The sequence below is a fragment of the Ambystoma mexicanum genome, chromosome 9 (assembly GCF_040938575.1).
Source record: "Ambystoma mexicanum isolate Mex_15411 chromosome 9, UKY_AmexF1_1, whole genome shotgun sequence".
Classification (NCBI taxonomy): Eukaryota; Metazoa; Chordata; class Amphibia; order Caudata; family Ambystomatidae; genus Ambystoma; species Ambystoma mexicanum.
Window position 1 is genome coordinate 1,353,725,571 of NC_090931.1, and position 23,021 is coordinate 1,353,748,591.

General features: G+C 45.2%; 1 protein-coding gene across 2 annotated transcripts in view; it reads left to right on the plus strand.

Annotated features, from left to right (window-relative positions):
- The window catches only part of LOC138489128 (contactin-associated protein-like 5), a 1,755,478-nt gene that overhangs the window by 744,845 nt on the left and 987,612 nt on the right, over positions 1-23,021 (plus strand). For both annotated transcript variants that reach the window (XM_069616764.1, XM_069616763.1), the window contains exon 5: positions 22,812-23,015. In XM_069616764.1, the coding sequence (XP_069472865.1) occupies positions 22,812-23,015 (204 nt within the window). The remainder of the gene's footprint in view (positions 1-22,811; positions 23,016-23,021) is intronic.

Genomic DNA, 23,021 nt, shown 5'->3' on the forward strand with positions numbered 1-23,021 from the left:
AAGCCCTATTATTTCTCAACTTCTAGGGCGAAGGTGGGCTTCATTATCTCGCACCTCACAGGGAACGCGTTAACCTGGGCTACGCCCTTAGTCAACTCAGGGGATGCCCTCCTGTATGATTATGATGGATTCATTCAGGCACTCAAGACTATGTTCGACTGCCCAGAACAGGTTTTTAGTGCTCAAGAACGCTTACTTGATTTCCGACAGGGTACCCAGGATATGCTAACATACGTTACTAGATTCAAACAACTGGTTAAGGAAGCGGATTGGTCCTCTGAAGCAAGTTTCACTCTATTTCGCAGGGGTCTAAACGAGGACATTAAGGATGAATTAGTCCAGGTGGCTCGTCCTAGGTCCTTCCAGGCTCTTATGCATCTAGCCCTGCAGATAGACTTTCAAATCCAGGAAAGAAAGGCTGAAAGAAGAAAGACCAAGACACCTTTTCAAAAGAATTCACTTGAGACCTCTGTTAAAATCGATTCTGACCCAACCCCTGACACAGATCCGGAACCCATGCAATTCGGAGCCTTCCGTGGGCCTATTTCTCCTCAAGAAAGGATGACAAGGATCCACACAGGCCTGTGCATGTATTGTGCCTCGTATAAACATCTTGTTAGAGAATGCCCTCTAGCCCCTCCATGGCGTTCGGGAAACGCCATCTCCCGATCCTAGATGGAGCGAGGTGTCGGGAGAGAGATGTTCACTCCACATCAATTCCATCCTTGAACTCTCCTGGACAAAATAATTTGGTGATACTACAGGCCTTCCTCTCGCCCTCCAAAGACAAGACCTATCCCATTCTGGCCTTGGTGGACTGCAGAGCTATGGGAAATTTCATTGATCAAGACTGGGTTGTTAGTCATCATATTCCGTACGAGACACGAAACACCATGCAGCCGGTGGAAGCAATTGACGGAAGAACCCTCTCTTCAGGACCCATAAGCCTGCAGACTAAAGAGATCCAACTTTCCATAAATCATCATCCAGAGCGGATTACATTCGATATCATTAAGTCAGCCCATTACTCCATGGTTTTGGGTATGCCCTGGTTACAAAAGCACAATCCGTATATCAATTGGACAGCAGGATCATTATTCCTGGGCTCAGAGTTCTGTATGTCCCACTGTATATCCCTGGACCTTTCCTCGATAACTCCTAAAGAACCTCCTAGAGACCAAGAAACACCATTCATGGTTTCCAATATCATACAAGTTCCAGAGTCCTATCAGGAGTATGCTGATGTATTTTCGACCGCCATAGTCCAAGCCTTACCCCCTCACAGGCCTGAAGACTGTGCCATAGATACAGATCCTTCAGCTGTAATTCCCTTCGGCCGAATGTTCATCCTTTCCGAACCTGAGGAAAGGCCCTTCGGGAATACCTCGACACCAATCTTGAAAACGGCACCATAAGACCCTCGAAATCTCCAGGGGGTGCTTCGTTGTTCTTCATTCTCAAGAAGGACACCAAGGAACTCAGAGCTTGCCTCGACTATCGAGGCTTAAACCAATGCACCCTCAAAGATTGATACCCACTGCCCCTGATTTCGGATGTCCTGGAAGCTGTGAGAGGAGCCGTAATTTTCACGAAGCTGGATCTCCGGGGTGCCTACCATTTAATTTGAGTCCGGGAAGGGGACGAATGGAAGACAGCCTTTAGAACACCCTTTGGTCACTTTGAATACCTAGTCATGCCTTTTGGACTAGCCAATGCTCCCGCAGTCTTTCAGCATTTTATGGACAGGGTGTTCTCTGATATGTTGTTCCTCTTCGTCATAGTCTATCTGGATGACATATTGATTTTTTCCAAAGATCCTTTAAGACATGAAAAACACATAAAGGCAGTACTACAACGACTTCGTGAAAACAAACTGTTAGCCAAACCCGAAAAATGCTTGTTCCACGTTACTTCTGTTCACTACCTAGGATTCATCCTTAGCCCAGAAGGAATTGGCATGGACCCTTCGAAGGTAAAGACCATACTGGCTTGGCCCGCTCCCACTTCTGTGAAACAGGTGCAATCCTTCCTGGGGCTCGCCAACTTCTACCAGAAGTTTATTTCTACCTTTTCTGAGATTGTTCAGCCAATCGTAGCTCTATTGAAGAAGGACACCCCCTTTACCTGGTCTACATCACAAGATAAAGCATTCCAATGATTGAAGACAGAGTTCACTCAAGCCCCCATCCTGACCCAGCCCGACACAAATCGCCCATTTCTAGTGGAAACGGATGCCTCTAACTACGTCATAGGGGCGGTCTTGAAACAGGAACTTGAGGATGGACTGGAACACCCCATTGCTTACCTTTCAAGAACCCTGACCCCCAGTGAGACTCACTATTCTGTCTTGGAAAAGGAACTCTTGGCCATCCGCCAAGCCTTCACTGAATGGCGACACCTACTTCTGGGTGCTAGATATCCAGTTCAGGTCCGCACAGATCATCGGAATCTCCAAATCCTACAGTCATTGGAGTGCAGGAACAGTCGTCAGGCTCGTTGGGCCTACTTCTTTGCCCAGTACCAGTTTCAAATCACTCACGTTCCCGGATCACAAAACCAAAACATGATTGCTGATGCCTTATCTCGACGTCCAGACTACGCAGCCACTGAGGACAAGGCCTATCCTAAGATGTTTCCCCAAACTATCTTTGTAGCTCAAGCAATCAACCTCCTGGAAGAAAACCGAGTGCAAACCCAGTCCTCTGACCTCTGGAAGGAAATTTCAAGGAAGAATCCATGGAATCTAAGAGTTAATGAAGAATATCTATTCAAGGACAATGCACTGGTCATTCCTACGCAGAAATTACAACACAAGGTAATAAACCTCTGCCATGATACCCCTCACTCCGGTCATCGTGGTATAACTAACACCCTCCGTCTTATACAAAGACAGTTTTGGTGGCCTCAAATGAAGACCGACGTACAACAGTACGTCAAGGCTTGTACTGTCTGCAGCCAAAACAAACATGATAACAAGAGACCGGTGGGTCTTATACTGCAACCATCGCTGCCAACAAGACCATGGGAGTTTATTGCTACAGATTTCATTGTGGAGTTACCACCTTCCCGAGGGTACACGACCATCATGGTAACCATAGACTTGTTCACCCATATGGCTCATTTCACACCTTTGTATAAACTACCATCCTCCTCAGAACTTGCTGGAATCTTCCTGGAACATATTTTCCGTCTCCATGGACTTCCTTCCAAGATCATAACGGACCGAGGACCACAATATGTCTCATAATTCTTGAAACATCTCTGTCGTATTCTGGGGATCCAACGCGTTCTCTCATCAGGTTATCACCCACAAACCAACGGAGCCACGGAACGTGTAAATCAAACTCTGGAGCAATATCTTTGTTGTTTTGCCACCAAGGTTCAGGATGACTGATCTCTCCTCATACCCCTGGCCGAGTTTGCCTACAACAATTCCGATCACTCAGCACTCAAGGTCAGCCCTTTCTATTGCAGTCAAGGTTTTCACTCATCCGTTTTACCTTCTGTTCTTCCACATCCCACTCCAGTACCTTCTCTGGACTCTTGTATACAGACTCTCATCAACATTCACAAGGAAGCCAAGGAGCAATTGAAAGAGGCTCAAACACGCACTAAGCTCTATGTGGATTCCAAGAGAAGACCAGCGCCCTCTTATTCTGTTGGTGATCAAGTCTGGTTGTCCTCGAAACTATTACCCCGACATCTATGAACAAACAAATTGGCTCCTCGGTACTATGGACCATTTTCCATAAAGAAAACCATCAATCCTGTCTCATTCCGACTCAAGCTACCCGATTCCTGGAAGAAAATACACCCAGTCTTTCACACCTCCCTATTGAAACCTTACATCAAATCCTCCTGAAAATCCTGCAGACCCAGTCCTGTTGTTGTGAATGATCAGCTAGAATATGAAGTGTCCCAAATATGCGATTCCAGGTATAAACAGGGTCAACTTCAATACTTGGTTAAATGGAAAGGATACCCTCCTAGCTAGAGAACCTGGGAACCAGTTTCTAACTTAAATACCCCTCGACTGCTTAGAAGATTCCATCTCATACACCCGGGCAAACATGGTGGAACAGGTCTTTGGAGGAGGCATGCTGTCAAGACCCATAGAAATGGCCCTTTCTGGGCCTCCTGGTCCTTATCGCGCCGGGGCTTGTATTCCTTGTTACTCCCAACATGGCCGCAACAAGTGACTTGCCTCACACCAGCTTTCACATCGCACACGGCACGTCCTATAAATTGGCCACGGCCCGGCGCGTCTCAATGCTATCATTAGGTAGTGACTTGACGTGTGTGTGCTGTTCGGCGAATCTTCTATCCAAGATCCTGGTTTCCTTCCTCCTTCCGTCTCCCTTTCCCTCTATTCGACTCCTGGAATCCCCATTAATAGCGACCGCTACCTACTTTCCTGGACATCCTGGAACAGCAGCCTTCCCGGAACTCTGAACGCGCTCTGCAGCCGGACGAGACTCGAGCGAGTCTATTCAAGACCCGATCCATCCACAAGAAGAATCCTCCCGCGGAACAGAGCAAGAAGCGATCCCAGGTGAGACGGGGGGAGATTTACGACACTGAGCAGGTCCAACATAGAGTCCTGTCTGGCCTCTACCCTCGGTAGCCGTGCTTCGAGGTGGTTGGTGGGAGCAGCAGTGGTTGAGGGTGCTGTGGCCGGGCCTGCAATGGCAGTGCTGTCCTCTGGGAGGCTGCTGAGGTCAGAATCATGCAGCACTGTTGCAGGTGGATGAGGGCAGAATGTGGGGTGGGGGGTGGACACAGGGCTTGGGGAGCATGTACATGGCACATGGGTCAATCCATCCTGGTCCACATACTCCTCCACTGCGGTAGCAGTGTTGCTCAGTGGGTCGACAGCCTCGCCCTCCACTGGTGTACCCATCTCAGTGTCGACTGTGTCAGGCTCCCTGGGTGTTGGTGTGGGCTGCAAGGCTGCCCCGGAGGTGGTGTTGTCGGTGGCTGTTGACTTTGTCCGGGAGGTGGATGCCCCTGCGGTTGGATCCTAGCTGGCATCTTCTCCATCAGTGGCTGGGGGGTAGAAGAGATGCAGGGCATCAGTGATGGTGTTACATGCTAGATGCATTACATGGTGCTGTGGAGTATTACTGTTATCATGCATTCATATCTTACAGGTGTGTCACACAGGGTAGTATGAAAGGGGCATTTTGGCATTTGATGCATGGCAGGTGGCATGCCGTTGTGTTGGGATTTGTGTGATGTATTACATGGGCACGGTCCATGTGTGTTGGTTGTGTGTTGGTAATGAGATTGGCACTCAGTATGCATTTCAATGTGGCAGGGTTGGGCCCTCCATCTGCACAAGGATATGTTCATGTGTGTGTTGGGACATGCATTACCTTGTCTACACTCGCTTCCACATCACTTGTGATACATCATGTTTTCCCCTACAGGATGCCACAACATCTGCAGGGTCACTCACCTCCATCTGCAGATGTTGCGGCACCCGTCTCCATCTCCCTGAATCCCTGGATGGAATCCATCTGAATAAACGTGCTTGCAGTCTCCTCCCAGCGTGACAGTTTGGCAGGTGATTGGGGACCCCCGACTGTGGCCATGGCCTCCCTCCTGTTGTTGGCCAGGATATTACGCACCCTGAGGTGGAGGTTATCCCACCTCTTTTTGCAGTCCTTCACTGTCCGTGGGGTGGTGCCGACTGCCGACACCTTGCGGGCTACCTCCTCCCAGATCTCTTTTTTGCGCTGCTGCACCTCCCTCTTAAGGTTCTTCAGGTTGATCACGTCTGCATGTGCGGCAAGGGTGTCTGCCAGCATATTAAGTTCTTCATCTGAAAAACGCTTTTTGCGCAGGCGGGGGGTTGTTTTCCGGGTAGCCTTTGACATGGTGAATGGATTGGCACTGGTCTATCCTGAATGCAACTGGTGGTTTGGGAGGATGGCAATGGATTGTGTTTTTAAAGATGGCCGCCGGTGCATTTCCCATTCAGACGCAATGACGTTACTTGCATGTAAGGTATTACGAGCCTGGCATTAGCATGCTTTTATTACCGGGTCGGTATTAAGGGGTGCCGTCATACGAGCACGGACCCGCTAGTACCTCCATGCCCGTAATGACTCTGTTTTTACTGCGCTCCTCGTAATGAGGCCCTAAGTAATTGTGAGGAGGCTGGCTATATGTAGTGAATAGACTGCAGGCAGTGCTGCCAATATATATATATGTATAAAAGCTGGATGTTCCAAGTATTTTAGTAAACTAGGTCCCCATGAATAGAAGGGCTGAAAGTGTGGTGCAGTACAAGAAAACAGCTGGTGCTGAAGGAAGATTCAAGAAAAGTTATCTGGCCAAGTGCCAAGAGTTGGGGCCGCCAAGAACCTGGTTATCTATTCGAGAAGATACAATGAACATGAGAAGCGAGACAAGCTTCTGGTGAGGTGTAATGGAAAAACACTCGAAGTGCAAGGTTGTATTAATTTAATAGTGTTAAATGTGAAGAAGGAGCTCAAAACACAGTCTCCTGTCACATGGTCAGATGAAAATACACTTTTGGCAAGCCATACCGAGACCAGAATATAAGTCCATGCTCACACTCCCTTTTATTCTCAGGCACAGTGATCCTTTCAGGGCCGAGTTCATAGGACTAATTGAAAGGCAGACAGCATGAGAGATGATGGATGATGGCTAATTGGGTGGGGAGGCATGGTCAAGTCCAACCCTCTAGCACCTGGTGTACCAGCTTGCGCGCTGCTAGCGATTGGAATGTTCCAGAAGGGTACAAGCGTGCCAACCAATTATAGAGGACCACATAGTGAAGAGCCCTATAGTTTGAAAGCCAATGAAACGTTGTATATTTTTATGACACAGAATATGACTTGCACTAGGGGTGGGCCTAGCTGCCCACCTGACCTTAGAGAGCCAATCACAGTCCAGTCCCTATAGAAAGTATACTTAGATGTTCCCTTTGAGCCTATCATCAACCCTGTAGGTTTTCGCTTATTTTGCCCTGTAGTTTGACGTTACGTATGATAGGTTTTTGCTATAAAAGAACATTTTTTTAATGAAATGTTTCGAGAATGCTTGTGCGGCATCCGTTGATGCCCGTTGTACTCCCTGTTTTAGATATGTGTTAATAAAACAGCTATTGTTTTGCCAACTTCCTGAGTCGGTCTAATTATTGGTGCAAGAGTAAAATCTGCATCCCCATCCATCCCAGATAGACCTACTTCACTTAAAAGGGCCTACCGGTTCAACATTATTGTCTCTTTAAGCATTTGGAAAGGCATCTTTCATTTTTTTGATTAGTTGAATTTAACCAACCTTACAATAACAAAAATAAAACACAAGATATAATTTATCAAATAGAATTAAAATATCAATATCATAACAATCAATATCAAACACACACATTCATAGTTTCATTATCAAACAAAATGATGAAATGAGAAAAAGAAAACAACAGAGAATAGAAAATTCTCATCAGAAGCTAAAATTGCATATTTAAAACTAATAATCTTAACAAACGATTGTAAAGTGCATATTTCTTGATCAACAATAATGAACCACTAATCGATAATCACAGATAATTAGCAGCTAGATCCTCACATGTTTGTTATAACCCAAATGCACTTTCCAAACTATACAAGTTCATTTCTTGTGAAACAGTCACCAACCAGTGCAAAAACGCAGACGTATGATTGCGGATCTGTATGCTGGGGTAGGGGATCTTAGCAAATATGGAGGCAAAATGTTTTATTTTTTTGGTGGAAACCTATTGTGATCTCCTCCCTGATATTGTACACACTTGTCATAGGTCTTATTCCAATCAGCCTGATGTAGTTTCACTTTGACTTTAGCCGGGTTGATTACCAGTAATTCAATTGATGAATCAGCACTACATAATATTTGGTCAATCTTGTTCAGCCAGGTTGTTATAAACTTGTCCTCAGTTGAAAACACATAAGCAGATAGTGATTGCAAGGTAATTTTAACTGAGGTCGATAGTAGGCATTTCCTAAATAGGGAACATAATCTCCACTTATGGAGTGCTTGGAGGGAGACTAAACCCAGCTCTTACCTAATCCAGGCATGTGGAACAAAACCTGGTAGGTGGAGAATTTGTTTCCAAAATTTGGCTTCCCATTGATCGAATTGGAATACGTTAGTGCTTGGTAATGTTTCTAAACCGTATAATATAGCCGGAATTGCCTTCTGGATCCAGTAGGACCAGGCCGGCTTGACTGAGAATTTTCCAAATTTGGCCATGATTAGTTTAGATTTAGTGCTATGGCCGTGTCAAGTTTTCTCTCCACCCACTCCAACTGGGTATTGACATTAGTTGAACCCTCAAAACACATACCCAGATAGGTGTAATAAGGGACTCTTTGTAGTTCCACTTGATCAATTGACCATAAGAAGCGCCTAGGACCTGCTCTTTTTGGCGAATAGATGACAATTTGTGTTTTCTTGGTATTCGCTTTGAGTTGATTCAGTTGGATGTAATATTGGAATGCTGTCAATACATTTTGTAAACCCATCTGGGTTTTTGAGATCAATACCAAGTCATCTGCATACATGAGGGCCTTGATGGTGTGCAGGCCCAGTTTTGCTGAGTCAGACATAGTATCACCAAAAACATCTTGCAAGTCATCTATAAAATAATTGAACATGGATGAAGCTAGCAAGCAATCCTGTTTAAGCCCTCTCGCTGTTTTAATCGCAGTGGACAAAACTCCATCTATTGAAAGCCGAACACGGATCGATGTGTTCGAATGTAATGCATGGATGATGTTATACAACACTGTAGGGCAATGATACCTGGTCAATTTTTTTAATAATAAAACCCTTGAGATGGAGTCAAATGAATGCCGAATGCAAATCTACAAATGCAAAAAACACAAATTGTTTCATGGCTTGACATTTGGCTTTGATGGCATTTAAACAAAACAAATTGATGTGGGTCCCCATTCCCGGGACAAAGCCTGTTTGGCACGGATCTCGTAATTGATTTTTCGAGGTCCAAGAGTTAAAGTCCCGGAGCACCAGTTTTGTGAAAATCTTGCCCGGTGCATCTAGTAATGCAATGGGCCTGTAATTTTCTGGCAAGGTATGATCACCTTTCTTAAATACTGGAATAATAATTGAAGTTTTCCATTAAGCTGGTACCTTACCTGATTGTACTAAAAGTTTGAAAATTTGATCCAGTATGATAGCCCACTCATGGGCATTTGATTTCAACGTCATATTGGAGATGCCATCAGGCCCAGCAGCTCGAGAGGAGTTTGCTTGACAAATCATAGATTCAATATTAGATGGTGAAAACTCTAAATGCCAATCAGCTACTCTCGATGTAGTGGTTTGTGTTTCAAAAAATCAGGGTCAGCATGTAGTTTGTCAAAGTATTCTACTCATATATTTTCTTGGACAGCTGACAGTTGAGCATCCGCTTGTGTGGAGCCACCATGATTGTTTAAAAGCATCCACATTTGGGCCGAATTTTTGTTAGCCATGGCACTAGCCACATGCTCACTGTCACGTTGATATATTAGATGTTTTCTCGATTTTATCCAATTTTTATAGATGCATTTTGCATGTTTTAAATCATTCTGACAAGTCACAGACCCAGCAGCAATAATACCTCTTCTTTGTTTTCGATACGCCACACGTGCAACCTGTATTTCATGATCAAAAGTGTGCCAATGTCTAACACAAATTTTAGGCAGTCCATAGAAGGTGTTTGTAAATGGTTGTACTAACTCAGTGTATTGTAGTGGACATGCTGTTCTAGCATTTTCCAACACAGACATTCTATACGCTGCCACCGTTGTGTTAGACCAAATCACATGTGATTTTGTGGCATTAATTAGCACTGGCTGGTACACACAAGTTCTTTTATTCAAATGGAAATCTCCCCTTACGGTTAGCGATAGAAGTTTATTATCACTATTTGGAGATACGAGCAATAATAGACTCGTCACAGATTGAAAAAGAATTGAATCAACATAAATATAGTCAAGTGTGCTACAGTTGTTATTTCTGAACCAGGTTGTATTTGCAGGTACATCACCAGTTACCGCACCATTAACCATCACAAAATGTCTTTCTTCCATATATGACATCCATTTTTGTACTTCTTTCGAATGGCGATTTGGGGCCCAGCAATCTAGGTTTAAGTCACCTAAGATAACTGTATGCCTTATGTTGCTAGTGGTGTTAATTAAATCCAGAATTTTACTTAAGGCACTATAGAAAGCTTCATCGGATACACCCATCGGGTTGCGATATAGATTGACCAATGCTATCCACCATGTACCAATTTTGATTTTCACTAGCTGCAAATAGGCGCTTTCCTCAATCCATTCATTAATTTCCACACCCAATTTTAGATTCACTGCCACCAGAAGGCCCTAGGAGGGATGCCCTCCTGTTAATAAGGCAGGTGACAAGATGACATCAAAACATCCCAAGTTGGCATAGAGGTCAACCAAGTTTCTTGAAGTGCGATGATATGAAATTCAACACCAAAATCTTTGAATGAAAATTGGAGATGGGAATGCCCTCTAGTGTTCCAACTTGCAAGGTTTAGGGTGGAAACAATGGAAGTCATTTGTGGTTAATATGGGTCCTCCCTTGCCGGACGATCCTCATTGCCAGCAGTGTTAATGGCACTTTGATAAATATTTGGTTTCAAAGTCACAATGTAGTCTTTCATGGGTGTTTGCTCAGGCTCTGCGGCTAATAGGAAGCCCACATTGAAGAGACTATTTATTTCTCTCCAGATTAGATTAGCAACGACTCCTGAATGTATCCATAATCTAATAGTAGAATTGGTAAAATCTGACATAAATTTGACTTGGGCAATGTCTTTAGAGGGCACATCACAGAGGTTTCTTACATCACTAAAAATGTTGTGCACACTTCTGTGATTCAGTACATATGAGGGAAAATGTCCTTCCCTACACTTCATAATGAAGGAATGTACTGAATCCTTTTTTTGAACACATGATTTCAGAGAGTGAGTTTCAACCACATTAGATGGAATTTTATGTATTTGTGGTAGGTGCATACAAGGTAGTCCTTCATTATGTGGATTTCTGGAAGTAGCTTCATCCTCATTTTTTCGAGAGAGTAGTCGAGTGTTATCTTCTCTCTCTTCTAGTATCCCATGATTATTAGACTCTGTCTGAGAGCATGGCACAATAATCACAGCCACATGTTCAGACAGATACATATCAATCATTTGTTTGATAGATGCAGCCATATTCTGTGTGTGCTCTCCTTTTGATCTCACAGTTTTATTGAGTTCTGTGAGGGCTAACGGGATGGTACTCAATAACGGGGCACTTGCAGATGTCAGGGCATAAGCTTTTGCTGACTTCAGAGCATCGACCAGTTGGTTCAAAGGTGAGTGAGATAATGGTAACGCAGAGGGAACCTTTCTTTTTTCAGGATAGGTGTATTCGCATTAGTTACAATATCCACTTTTCCCGTGGTTGTGCACAAATCAGTACTGTTAGTCTTGGTATTCATGGAAATCACCAGAGTCAGTGGAGGGGGAATCATACCACCAATGGCCTGAAAAAAGGCATTCATAGTTGTCTTGGGGCCTTTGATATTAGGCATATTTTTTGTTTTTTTTTCAAGGGATCTGGGGCCTTTGATTTTTGGGTATACGGTAGTGGCCTTTTTTCTGCAAGGTTTTTTTAATTGCTGATTAATTTGCACCTAGGACTTTGCCTGTAGCTTAGAGCTCACTGGCTCTAGCTCAACCACATCTATTGAGAGGTCAATGTATCAAGAGTCTTTATAAATCTGCGGGGGTAAACTTAATAGAGCGCTCTCCAAAGGACGTATGATTTCTGTAATCAGGGGTACAGCTGTCATAAGCACTTCATTGTGGGGACCACAATCTATTTGGCCCCCCTCCATTAGCCGTCTCATGTCCATTTATTAATTCATTTGAAAGAAAGTCAGCATGCTCTAATCTCAAGCACTTTGCACTCAGTTCTTGGAGAAGCTTGCGGTTGGCCACCAGTCCATTAGTAAGATCCTCCAATAGTGCTGTTTGTTTATTAAATCTGTGATCCAAGGTTTCAAAGAGTCTAAACAGGCTCTGAACTGACGAGATAATTGCCGCAAAAGCCAGTTCTAACATGGCAGTATTAGACGATGGCAATACAGTTTCTTCTCTTGAAGGAGGTAGATTGCGACATGCTCGCGGAGTAGGCTGTTCAAAGGAACGTGAGGCAGATTGTGAGAGTGAAATGGAAGAAGAGACAGATTGAATCATACTTTTACAGACTTCAATTTCGTCCATAATGGAAATCGGTGATTCACATTGTGAGGCATATATTGATATTGATGAACCGTCACATGAGCCTATAGAAAATGGGATCGTTGTCGAAGCTATCGGGGAGGAGTTAGTGACAAGAGCACGAGGTGTTTTAACAGAGTCGAGAATTGTTTGGTCCGACACATGAGTGTGTTAGGGTGTCCGACCAAAACATTTTCCCTTGTCTTTGAAACGAGGTGGCGGTACTAGCGGTAACCCATTATTTATGTCTGTATCCTGCTGAGGACAACAATCCAAGGTAGGATTACTCATTCTAGTCCCAAGACCATGACTGTTATATGGTGTAAGCATAACCACAGCACGACTTGAACAGAGAGCCTGATTCGGAGTGAGTGCCGCTATTTCATTCAGTCTCTTAATGGACTGAGGCATATCTGTTTTCAAGGTGTACATATCGAGCACCCAATACAGAGACAATGGGCCTCACTGTTAAATCCAGACCGCCCAATCCCGATCCCTGCAGGTGGAAGGTGATCTTCCCACCAGGTCTGACCTGGTGGGTTGAACACCTCCTGCCTGTAGGCGGACGTGGAAACACCAGCACCATCATGAGATGGTGCCAGTGTTTCCACTTCCCCATTCCCATTGAGTCCTATAGGACTCAATGGGAATGGGGATTTACACCATTCCACCTCAGTGACTCCCGGGACACCGGGGCTGTAATGCCCTGGTAATTCTGGGAGTCATGGAGGCGGAATGGTAATACGAGTCCGGCGGTAACCAGGTGGTTTTACCGCCGCGGTTACCGCCGGACTCGTAATGAGGCGAAATGACCTCGAATGTTCACACACTATTACTTACAGAGGTAATTATCAGATGGATCACAATAAATGTCACAACAGGAGCAATAGTTACTCACAATTAAAGAATTTGAATCATAACCTCTGGAAAATTTTGCTAAGGTATTAGGGCCCCAAGCCGCAATGCCGCAGTGAAGCGGTACTTGTGCTGGTACTTGCCCGCGTGCGCACGCGCTGTGCGCATTCGCAGGCAATATGTAGGCAGGTACAGTCAATCACAAGCTAACACAGGAGCCAATCCCTGCAAATCCAAGGCGGGACCAGCAGAGGAGATTTGAAACTGCTTAACCCACCATGGTTTGGACTTTAATTTCCTGAATTTAATGTTTAATCATCTACACTTCCCAGCCGGGTGCCTGACCTCGAACAAATTGATTGGCTCCTTTTCCCTGTGGCTAAATTCTCCTGGGAACAGCCAATGTGCAACATTTCTCCAGTTCATTGCTGCAGCTGAGCGCTCGAGAAATTCATGCCAGCTCAGGGTAGAAGGCATGTGGCTGGGAACAGACAGATGTTTTACTTACCTGTGACCTGCACTCCAACATGGCTGCTATATTTTTCACAGTGTACTACACTACCACTTCTACCCACTACCCATGCCCCTATCCCTGCCCCCAATATGCCCCCTAGCCCCATGCCCCACTTGGTGTCCCCAATCCACTGTGTTTCCCACAGACCTCTCAGGCTGCACCTGTGCAAATAGCACATACATTACACAGTTCAGCTATCATATAATGTCCTCACCTTCAGGAGTGCCCCTTCGCCTGCCCTGCCGTGTCCCCCATACATTTCTTCTATTTCGTGCTCTATAGTGCCTATGACAGTGAGTGACATGTATTCCACTAATCATCATGTGTTGCTCACTGGTTGATTGGTCAGAAATGGTGCTAGAACTTAACAGGATGTTTGTGTTTTTCAGCACACTACAGCATAGAACACACAATGTGGGATTTATGACAGCATGCATGTTTGTAATCTGGCCCTACTTGCTCACATTTGACTGCTCCCTGCACGTTTGGATGAAAAGGGCAGGTTATGGTCTAATCTCTTTGGAGTGTTGAAAACATTTCTCTTATCAACCTGCCTCTTTGCTCAATCGCCCTACGACTTTCATTTTGGTACTGTATTGCATTACAACTGCAAATACATGGGTTTATAGTGACTGTTTCGACAGTCAAAGTTTCGAATGACAAAACATTCGACAACAAAGCATTGAAATAAAAACTTTCAAATGCATTTTATTTTTTTATGGCCCCCCCCCCAACTCCTGTTTTTTTTTTTAAACACTTGTTTTACTATTCGAAATTAAACTAAACCCTTTAACATTAAAAAAAAAAATGCATTCACATTTTTTTTTGTTGAAACTTTGTATTCGAAAGTTTTGTCATTAGAAACTATTTTTTCGAAACTATGGCTGGATACCAATAAATGTATCCCTTAAATTGAGTTCCTTAGCACATCACTGCTTGCTCTCGCTCTCATTGTGCACGCTCTTTTGATATGAAATTAATTTGTTATCCTAAACGTTACTATGTGGTGGATCAACCTCAGAATCTACTGCCTTTTTAAAAATACTGGTTGCCAATAAATCTTTCTTCTCTCTTTCTCAATGATGTTTCCCTCAGACATTCCCGACCAGACACTCAGCTGTCTCCCTCTCTATTTACACAATGAAGAGGAATACATGTGCTGGAAAATACGCTTCGTTCGCGTTGTTTCCCCTCACACAATGCCAGCCTTCCTTCATGGTCAATGCCAGACTTTCAGGTTTTAGAAAACAAATGAGTATTCATTCCAAACGCTTGCCACCCTGAAGTTCCGTGTGCTCGCCCTCCCTTGCCATTCAGGCTCCTTGTTCCCTTACATATCGTAAAATGAAATGTGAATTTATATTTGTCTCTCTTAATGTGTGTTGCCAATGTACACTTCTTCGGCCTGTTTGCAAAATAGTTCTCACTATCAAACAACTCACCTTCCCTCTTTCCAGTAGATAAATTGCCTTCCCTCTGGAACAGCCTCCCTGCCACTCTAAAACTTGAGGAGAACCATCTCCGGTTCCGGAAGCACCTCAAGACCTTCCTCTTTTCTTCTGCCTTCGCTCCCCCTCTCCCCTGCTGATCTGTTCTCTCTTGGCACCATGCACCTGGCCACCCTCTGTCTTTTGGGCCGAGGTACCTGCTCATCCTGTCACCCTCCCGCACTGCCTCCGGGCCACCCCTTGCACTGAGGTCTGTATCTGTACCCATACAGCCCCCCCTTTTTCTTCCTGCACTTATTGGACCTACCCTGTCTGCTGCCTTAAACCTAGCACTTGCAAATTGCTGGCTGCATTACCACTGTTTGTTGCCTTTATTATTTATTTATTGTTATTTATCTGTTTCTCCTCTGCTTCGCACTTTCCACCTCTCCCCCCCTTCCATGCACTTTTCCCCTCCCCCTTCTCCCATGCACTAGCGCGTTCTCAATGTCACTGGGCCTAGTAAGATCGCTGTTTTGTTCTCCCCTGTTCCCCTCCCTTGCCTTGTCGCGCTCTGAAACACTTGTGTACGAGCGCGATAGAAATAAAATATCAATCAACCAATCAATTCCATCTTCACTCCGCCTTTTTTCACTCTGAATAGCTTCTAATAACCGCCCACTACCTCCCCCCTCCCCCACACCGCATTCCTCCCTCTGCAAGGTTTCTCTGTAGAGCTAAGAAACTATATGCTTCAGATGGGCCTTCTGTAATTCACAAATGACTCTCCCCTTCTAAAAAAGACCTGCGTTTTGTGAAATTTGAAACATGAAATTCAAAGTTTGGCATTTGGCCAAATGGATTCAACCGGGACTAATTCCTGTCTAATTCTGTTGAACAGTGAATATTACAGATGTCTTTACATTACTAAGATTGCCAGGATACAGATGTTGCATGCACATTTACTAATCGCTCACCATAATTCTAAGTAATAATGTAATTGCATTAGAAGGGACGTGCGTGTGCTTTAACTTGCTGCCATATACCAGTCATGCTGCTAATTTCTTTCCATTAGTAACCTTGCAATCGCGTTGCACCAATCAGTATGCAGGGAAGGCAAGCATTATCCACCGGTATGGCCCCCTATCCCAGCCTTCTATGTCCGTAACCTCTGGCTTTTCTGTTTCATCATTCCATCCAGCTTTCATTTTATCCCCTGCCTCCTCAATCCCCTCTTGCCAGCAATGCTGCACGGCCACCTCTCCACGTTCTGTCCGACAAGTTATTTTTACAGCACCCCTCACTTCCTCCCAGGCCCGCATGAAGATGTGTGGGGTCCCATTTCAACATGATGGTTGGGGCCTCCCTTGCTTAGTGTGGAAAGTAGTCAGAGACACCCATTATAGTGGAGATAAAGATAAGGTTAATAGCCGCCAATTATCCCCGAGACGGCAAGCCAGCAGGAAGCTGAAACACTGAATGCCAGCTGAATAACTATGAATCCTTTTAAGTGGTTGAAGCAGAGGAACCAGCGTTAAAAGGCAACAAGGTGACCAAACTTCTGTTTCCCCCGAATGGAAGTGACTGATAGACCAGCACCAGCAAACTCAGCGTGTAAGGGGTAATTGCTGCAGCCCCACTGAGTTTCCAGGCCCTATTCATTTGAAAGAGACGGAAGGCCCTGATGCTGTACCTGCTTCCTCCCTGCCTGTGAGTGGATGCTGTAATGAGCGTGTGGCGTATGCGCCCTTTCTCTCTCATTTAGTAATTTATTATTATTCTTTTTTATGACTATTTTTCCTGCCACGTCAGCAGCGGTAACAGCATTAAAATGGTATTTGAGGTGGCCGGTGACACTGGGTGATGGCCTACCACCTTTGCAAAGGCCCTCTCTTGACTCGGCCCATAACCTCAGGAGTGTGGGCCATAAACTTAGGGTAGAGCCCACCTTGGACACAATTATCTCCTTCGTATATTGATGGCATGGGACCATGTAGAAAGAAAAAAACAATCATGCATTTCTGGATTACGAGCCTCTATTGAGATTGGGCATTCTAAATTGGCTGTGCGAAAATATATGACATTTTGCATGCACTCTCAACAAAATATGCACTTAATTGTACGATACAGACACAAAAGAGAAAAAGAAAATCACTATTAATACAACTAAATAATGAAATAGGGTAACAGTCTAGCTTCTAGGTGCATCAATAATGTCTACCAAAATGGCACTATCATGGCCCAGGGCTTTTCGCCCAACCTCCTCCTTCTTGGCAGACGCCTTCCATCTCTCATTAACATCCTCCCTCCCATTCCTCCAGATGCCACCCCTCTGGCATCATCACCCCCAACGACAGGTGTAACCCACCCCTCTACCCCGCCTCAGAACACCTTTCAAGGTGGCAATCAGCTTCACCTTGCTACCCTTAATTCTCGGTATGCGGTCAAATATTCATTTTATATCCTTCACTTCCTTGACGACCTTGACATCTGCACACTCACTGAGACGTGCTTCAATACCAGCTCTGTCACTGCTTTTGACACTCTGCTATCTGAGGGCTATAAGATCCTCTCCATACCCAGGCCAATCTGGTCTGGAGGCGGAGAGGCTCTTGTCTACCCTGAATGGGTTCCTGCTTCCTTCATACCCACGCAATCCTGTTCTGCCTTTAATTGTCTTGTCTGTAAGCATTGCATCTCTCCTACCCTCTCACTCACACTTGCTACAATCTACAGGCCTCTGGGGCCGGTCTCCCCCTTCCTCCCTGAGTCGGACAATCTTGCATCCTCTCTTCTGACCTCTTCCTCTAAGCTTCTGCTCTTTGGTGGCTTCAATATACATCTTGAGTCTCCTGACCCGGCAACTCTACTCTTTTGCAACCTCAGCGACTCTCTCTCACTCACCATCCTTCCCCCTGGCCCAACCAATTCAGCTGGGCACACCCTGTATACGCTAATCTCAGCTGATATCTCGAACTCTATTACCCTCTCTTATGGTCGGACCATTCTCTTCTTTCCTCCAATCTGGAGCGCCAAGGACCCAGGGCAAAGCTCCTTCCCCCAGTGCCAGTCTCCTTCTCCATCATTCGACCATGGAAGCCAATGTCAGTAGCTGTTTTTGCCTCCTCCTTCACCCCCCACTTCTGCTATTCATTCTCACACTGACACAGCTCTTTGCTAACCTTCACCTGTCCATCTCCAACACCCTTGACATCCTTGCCCCTGCCATGAGTATCCGCATGAAGCCTGCTTCCAAGTGCATTATTTGGTATGATTCTGACTTAGCATTGTTGAAACGCAAGTGCAAAATTGTGGAACGGAAGTAGCTGGCTTCCAGCACATCCTCTGATACAGTGGCCGTGTCGCCTGCTCCAAAGGCAATACAGAATATATATCTGTTCCAGGAAAGGGGCCCATATTCAACCCCACATGTCTGGATCCATAAAAAACATAGCTGAACTTTTTAAAATCTGCAAGGAACGTGCCATTCCTACTGTAGTCTCCACTTCTCCTCTTCCTTCTCAGGCCCTTTGCATGGTGTTGCCCACCCATTTCACAACCAAGTTTAAGGTTATCATGTCCTGTTAGGCAGAATTATATGCAGTACCCTTTTGGAACACCAGACACAATTAAGACTACAAGTGACAGTACAAATTAATCTTTGGTACAAGCCTGTACTACACAGTAAAGTGGTAGTGATGGCTGTGCAGCCAGGCTTATCTCAAGAGCAAGTGAGCAGTATCAATAGTTACACAAAGGACAGCAATTACTATGATTCAAACAAACACTGACTCAAAGTTTCTGAGTAAAAGAATATACATTTATTTACACATCAGTTGTAAAACATTTCACTAAGATAAAGCAGTTTAGAAATCACACTCTTAATACACCACACCACTCCTAATAGATTCTGGACAAGTTAATGTAAAAAACGAAGTGTGAGCAAAATGGCACTCCAATAATTTAAAGGGATGGAAAGACAAAGTTAGACAAAAATTGAGCAGCACCAACAGGTAAGTAAGCAGGGCAATCTAGAAAGAGGAACTACAGTGATGGAATCAAATCAAAAAGGCTTATGGCCAAAGTCAGTAGGACAAAAGTCTTTTGCTCAAGATCACACAGTTCAGGGTAGTTTGTGGTTAAGTCTTTTCCAAGAGTTCCGGACGAGGTTGGTCAACAGAAAAGTTGTTAGAAAGAGTAGAGAAGGACAAGCCCTCGGATTGGCGAAAGGTTTCACAAACCTTCACTGTGGCTGGACAAAACAAACAACCGAATTTGAACAGTACCTTAAAATGGAGAAGCAGCTGTAGCTGAGGCGGACGTTCCTGGCAGGTCCTGCAGACTCACGGTTCCTGAAGCGACTCTCGGACTGACATGAAGTAGGAAGACTGGAGGGTCCTGCACTGCCCAGGGAAGAAACCAGCAGCAGAGCAAAGCAACAAATGAAAGGTATGCTCCTTAAAAACCTTAAAACCCAAGCAGGGTCAGACCTTCCTGGCTATTCGGTTCACTGTAGCTCTGCACAGCAAATTCAACCAGAGGAGGGAGAACTGGCTTGGGGTTTGGGTGAGCTAGTTGGTCCCACTAGCTCAAGGGGAGAAGATTCCTCGACGATCTTCCCTGTCGTTGGAGTATGAAGATTCGGACCTGCAGCAGGGCTTCACCGGGCGGTTCAGTCATTGTAGGGGTCCTCTTCTGTCAGCTCCTCTTCGGTTCTTTCGTTCCAGTGGCGACTCTGCCTTACCAGCCCCAGAGACCTGCTTTATATGCAGTTTTCCCCCATTCACAAATACTGGCTGTCAATCGCACAGCAGGGTGGATGTCCCGCTGGGACAGTCACCACAACCAATCAGATCAGAGTGCGATATGGGTCTCCAAGGAGACCCTGTGAAGGGAGTCTTAAACCACTCCCTCACATCCTGTCCCCCCATACATACAGGTGCGTAAGGAGGTCTTCTGTGTAGAAGCCTGCGAAAGGACGGTGAACAAAGGAACCAAAGCTAGTTTGGCGTGCAAAGTAAAACACGAGAAAGACATTTTCAAAAAGAAATGACAAATAAACCCAGCCGGAACCGTATAAAAATGTATATGTTCTAGTGGGTTTAAGTTTGAGGCTACCAAGATAGCCTAAAACAATACAAGGTTATTTAAGATAACCCGGTAGGAAAAATAGGGTAGTTACCACTGCCACCAGGCAAGTCTTAATGAAAAGGGAACAAAAGAATGCTCCAAGAGAAACAGACAAAAAGGTCTAAGTATTAACACTTTCCAGTACTCTATGTAAGATAGTTTGTACTGGGTCTGTGGATTTTAAAGAGACTAATAAAGTCAATGGCAACTTTACATGTTCTGGGAAACAGTAGTCAGTCCCAGAAAATGGAGCCTGAGTTGGGAAGTCTAAAAGACAACCATGTGTCAATGCACTGAAGGTGCTGTGTAACACACAGTAAAAAGATGATGCCTGCGGAGTAGGTGAGGCTCCACAGTCTATGAACACAAGACAATGTTAGACACACACAGCAAAACACATGTAAGAGTGGGAAAAAAGGCTCACACTCTTGCCAGGTGAGAAAAATAAATCCTAGGAATACAGTGGAGCGGCTGAGGGAGGTCCTCCCCTATCAAGGACAACATTGCCTCTCTTGCTCCCTCCTTGGCTGAGTACTGTAACCTCTCCTTTGGCACTGGCTCCTTCCCTTCACCCTTCAAGCACTCCCTTGTGCACCCCCTCCTACACAAGCCTTCTGCTGACCCTTTCTGACCAGCTAACTTTCACCCTATCCCCAAGAAGATGGTAATCTCCCAACTAATTAATCACACTGAATCTGTTGGCTGCCTTCACAACCACCAGTCTGGCTTCAAAGAAGCCAGAGGCCCGGAAACTGCTCTACTGAACACCTGTGATAACCTGATTTCAAATCTCAGCTGCAACTCCCCTTCTGCCATTTTTCTCCTTGATCTGCCCTCTGCCTTTGAAACAGTCAATTATTCCATCCTCATAAATAGACTCTGTGATACCTTGGGCATCACGGACCAGGCACTGGATTGGTTTCCCTCCATTATCTCAATTTAAACCTCAGAAGTTCAATCGAGCCCCTTTATCTCCTTTATCTCACTCTCGACATGCAGCATCCCGCAAGCCTCTATCCTTCCTCTGTGGCTTGTCAACATATACCTTGCCTCTCTTGCCCACTTGATCTCCACCTTCTCTCCCAATTTCCAATGTTATGCTGATGACACACAGCTTTCCTTTGAGATTCCCTCCTCTTCCTCCTCTCTATCCTCTCTAATTCTTGACTGTATGACTGTTATTCAGGCTTGGTGTGCTGCTAAAGATCTCTGCCTTGACACCAGTAAGACTGAAATGCTTCTTATTGGGATTCCCACTGCTTCCTTCCTGCCTACACTGTGGCTGCTTCCCCTCATCCTTGCTTGAGGCTAACAACTAGGTCCACTGCCAGCTTCACCTCTTCAGAGGCATTCTCACTTTCCTCACCTTTGCCCAGAAACTCAAAATCTCCAGAGCTCTTGTTCTCTCAAGGCTTGATTATTGTAACAGCCTCTTCCTTAATCTGCCTCCCTCCTCACTCCCCCCTCTTCAACTAATCCAGAATAGCAGTGCACGTCTTATGCTTGGCCTCAAGCCCAATAACCACAACTCTCCAGCCCTTAAATCTCTCCACGGGCTCCCGGTTGCTGCAAGGATCATATTCAAGACCCCCTGCATCACCCACAAGACTTTATCTGGGGCCTGGGAACTTTCTACATTCAACTCTCTCTCCCTAAAACCCTTCCTGCTTGAGTCCTTCGGTCCTCTAGCTCCAGCTCTATGCAGATCAGACGTTTCTCTAAGCAGAGAGTGGTGCGTGGATAGATCTCTCTCATCAGCAGGGGCCTCCCTCTGGAGCAGCTTCCCTGGCTCCTCTCCTTTTTGAGCATAATCTCCGTAAGTTCATGAAGCTCTTCAAGACCTTCCTTTTCTGCTCCTCCTTCTCTCTCCTCTCTCCTGTACTAGTTCTCCTCCTGCCGCTATGACTGGATGCCTGTGTCCCTTATGATTCTCCCCTGGCTCATGCCATTCGTTTTCCAGTCTCCATTCTCAGCCCTTCCTACCAGCACTTACCATCAGGCTCACTTCCCAGATTAGCCTCCAAAGGCTGCCTCCCCCTTTGGCACTATTACCCTACCCATGGCTCCCCCTGGCACTAGCCCACCTAGGCACCCCATAGCACTTTCCCAGCCCCTGGTTCCCCCCTCCCTCCAGCACTTCTCCCTTGAATCCCTCCCTTATCCCATCCCTTCTCTGACCTACCCCCTCCCTCTACACTTCTTGATACTGCACTTTCACAATCCATTTGTCAAAACGCCTAGTAGGATCTTTTGTTGTGCCCACCCCTCTTTTGTCTTGTGCCGCCTGGAAACACGCCATAAAAATGCTCATTTCAAACCACAATGAACACAATTAAATAATGAAATAGTGTGTAAAAAGAGACTTGTGACATAACAAATGTATGGAAAATATTGATTTAATGAAGATCAATTGATGAATGTGCTTGTGGCTCAATTTTAAATCTACATGACAACTTGTTTTAACTGCCTTGGGCCCTAAGACAGCAAATGAAAACTGTGAACTGCTTTTTAAATGGATAAGTTGACAATGTTCCAGTTTCCAGGATCCTTGAGGTAACCTATTCTCCATCTCGTCTATTAGAATCAGATGTTGCCGATTTTGACGGAAGAAGCTACCTCCTGTACAGGTTCAACCAGAAGCAGATGAGCACAGTCCGGGACATCTTCTCGCTCAAGTTTAAGAGTATGGAAAGCAATGGAGTGCTGTTTTCTGGAGAAGGCCAGCGTGGGGACTACATTCTGCTGCAGCTTCAGAAAGGACGGCTGTCACTGGACATTAACTTAGGTATCA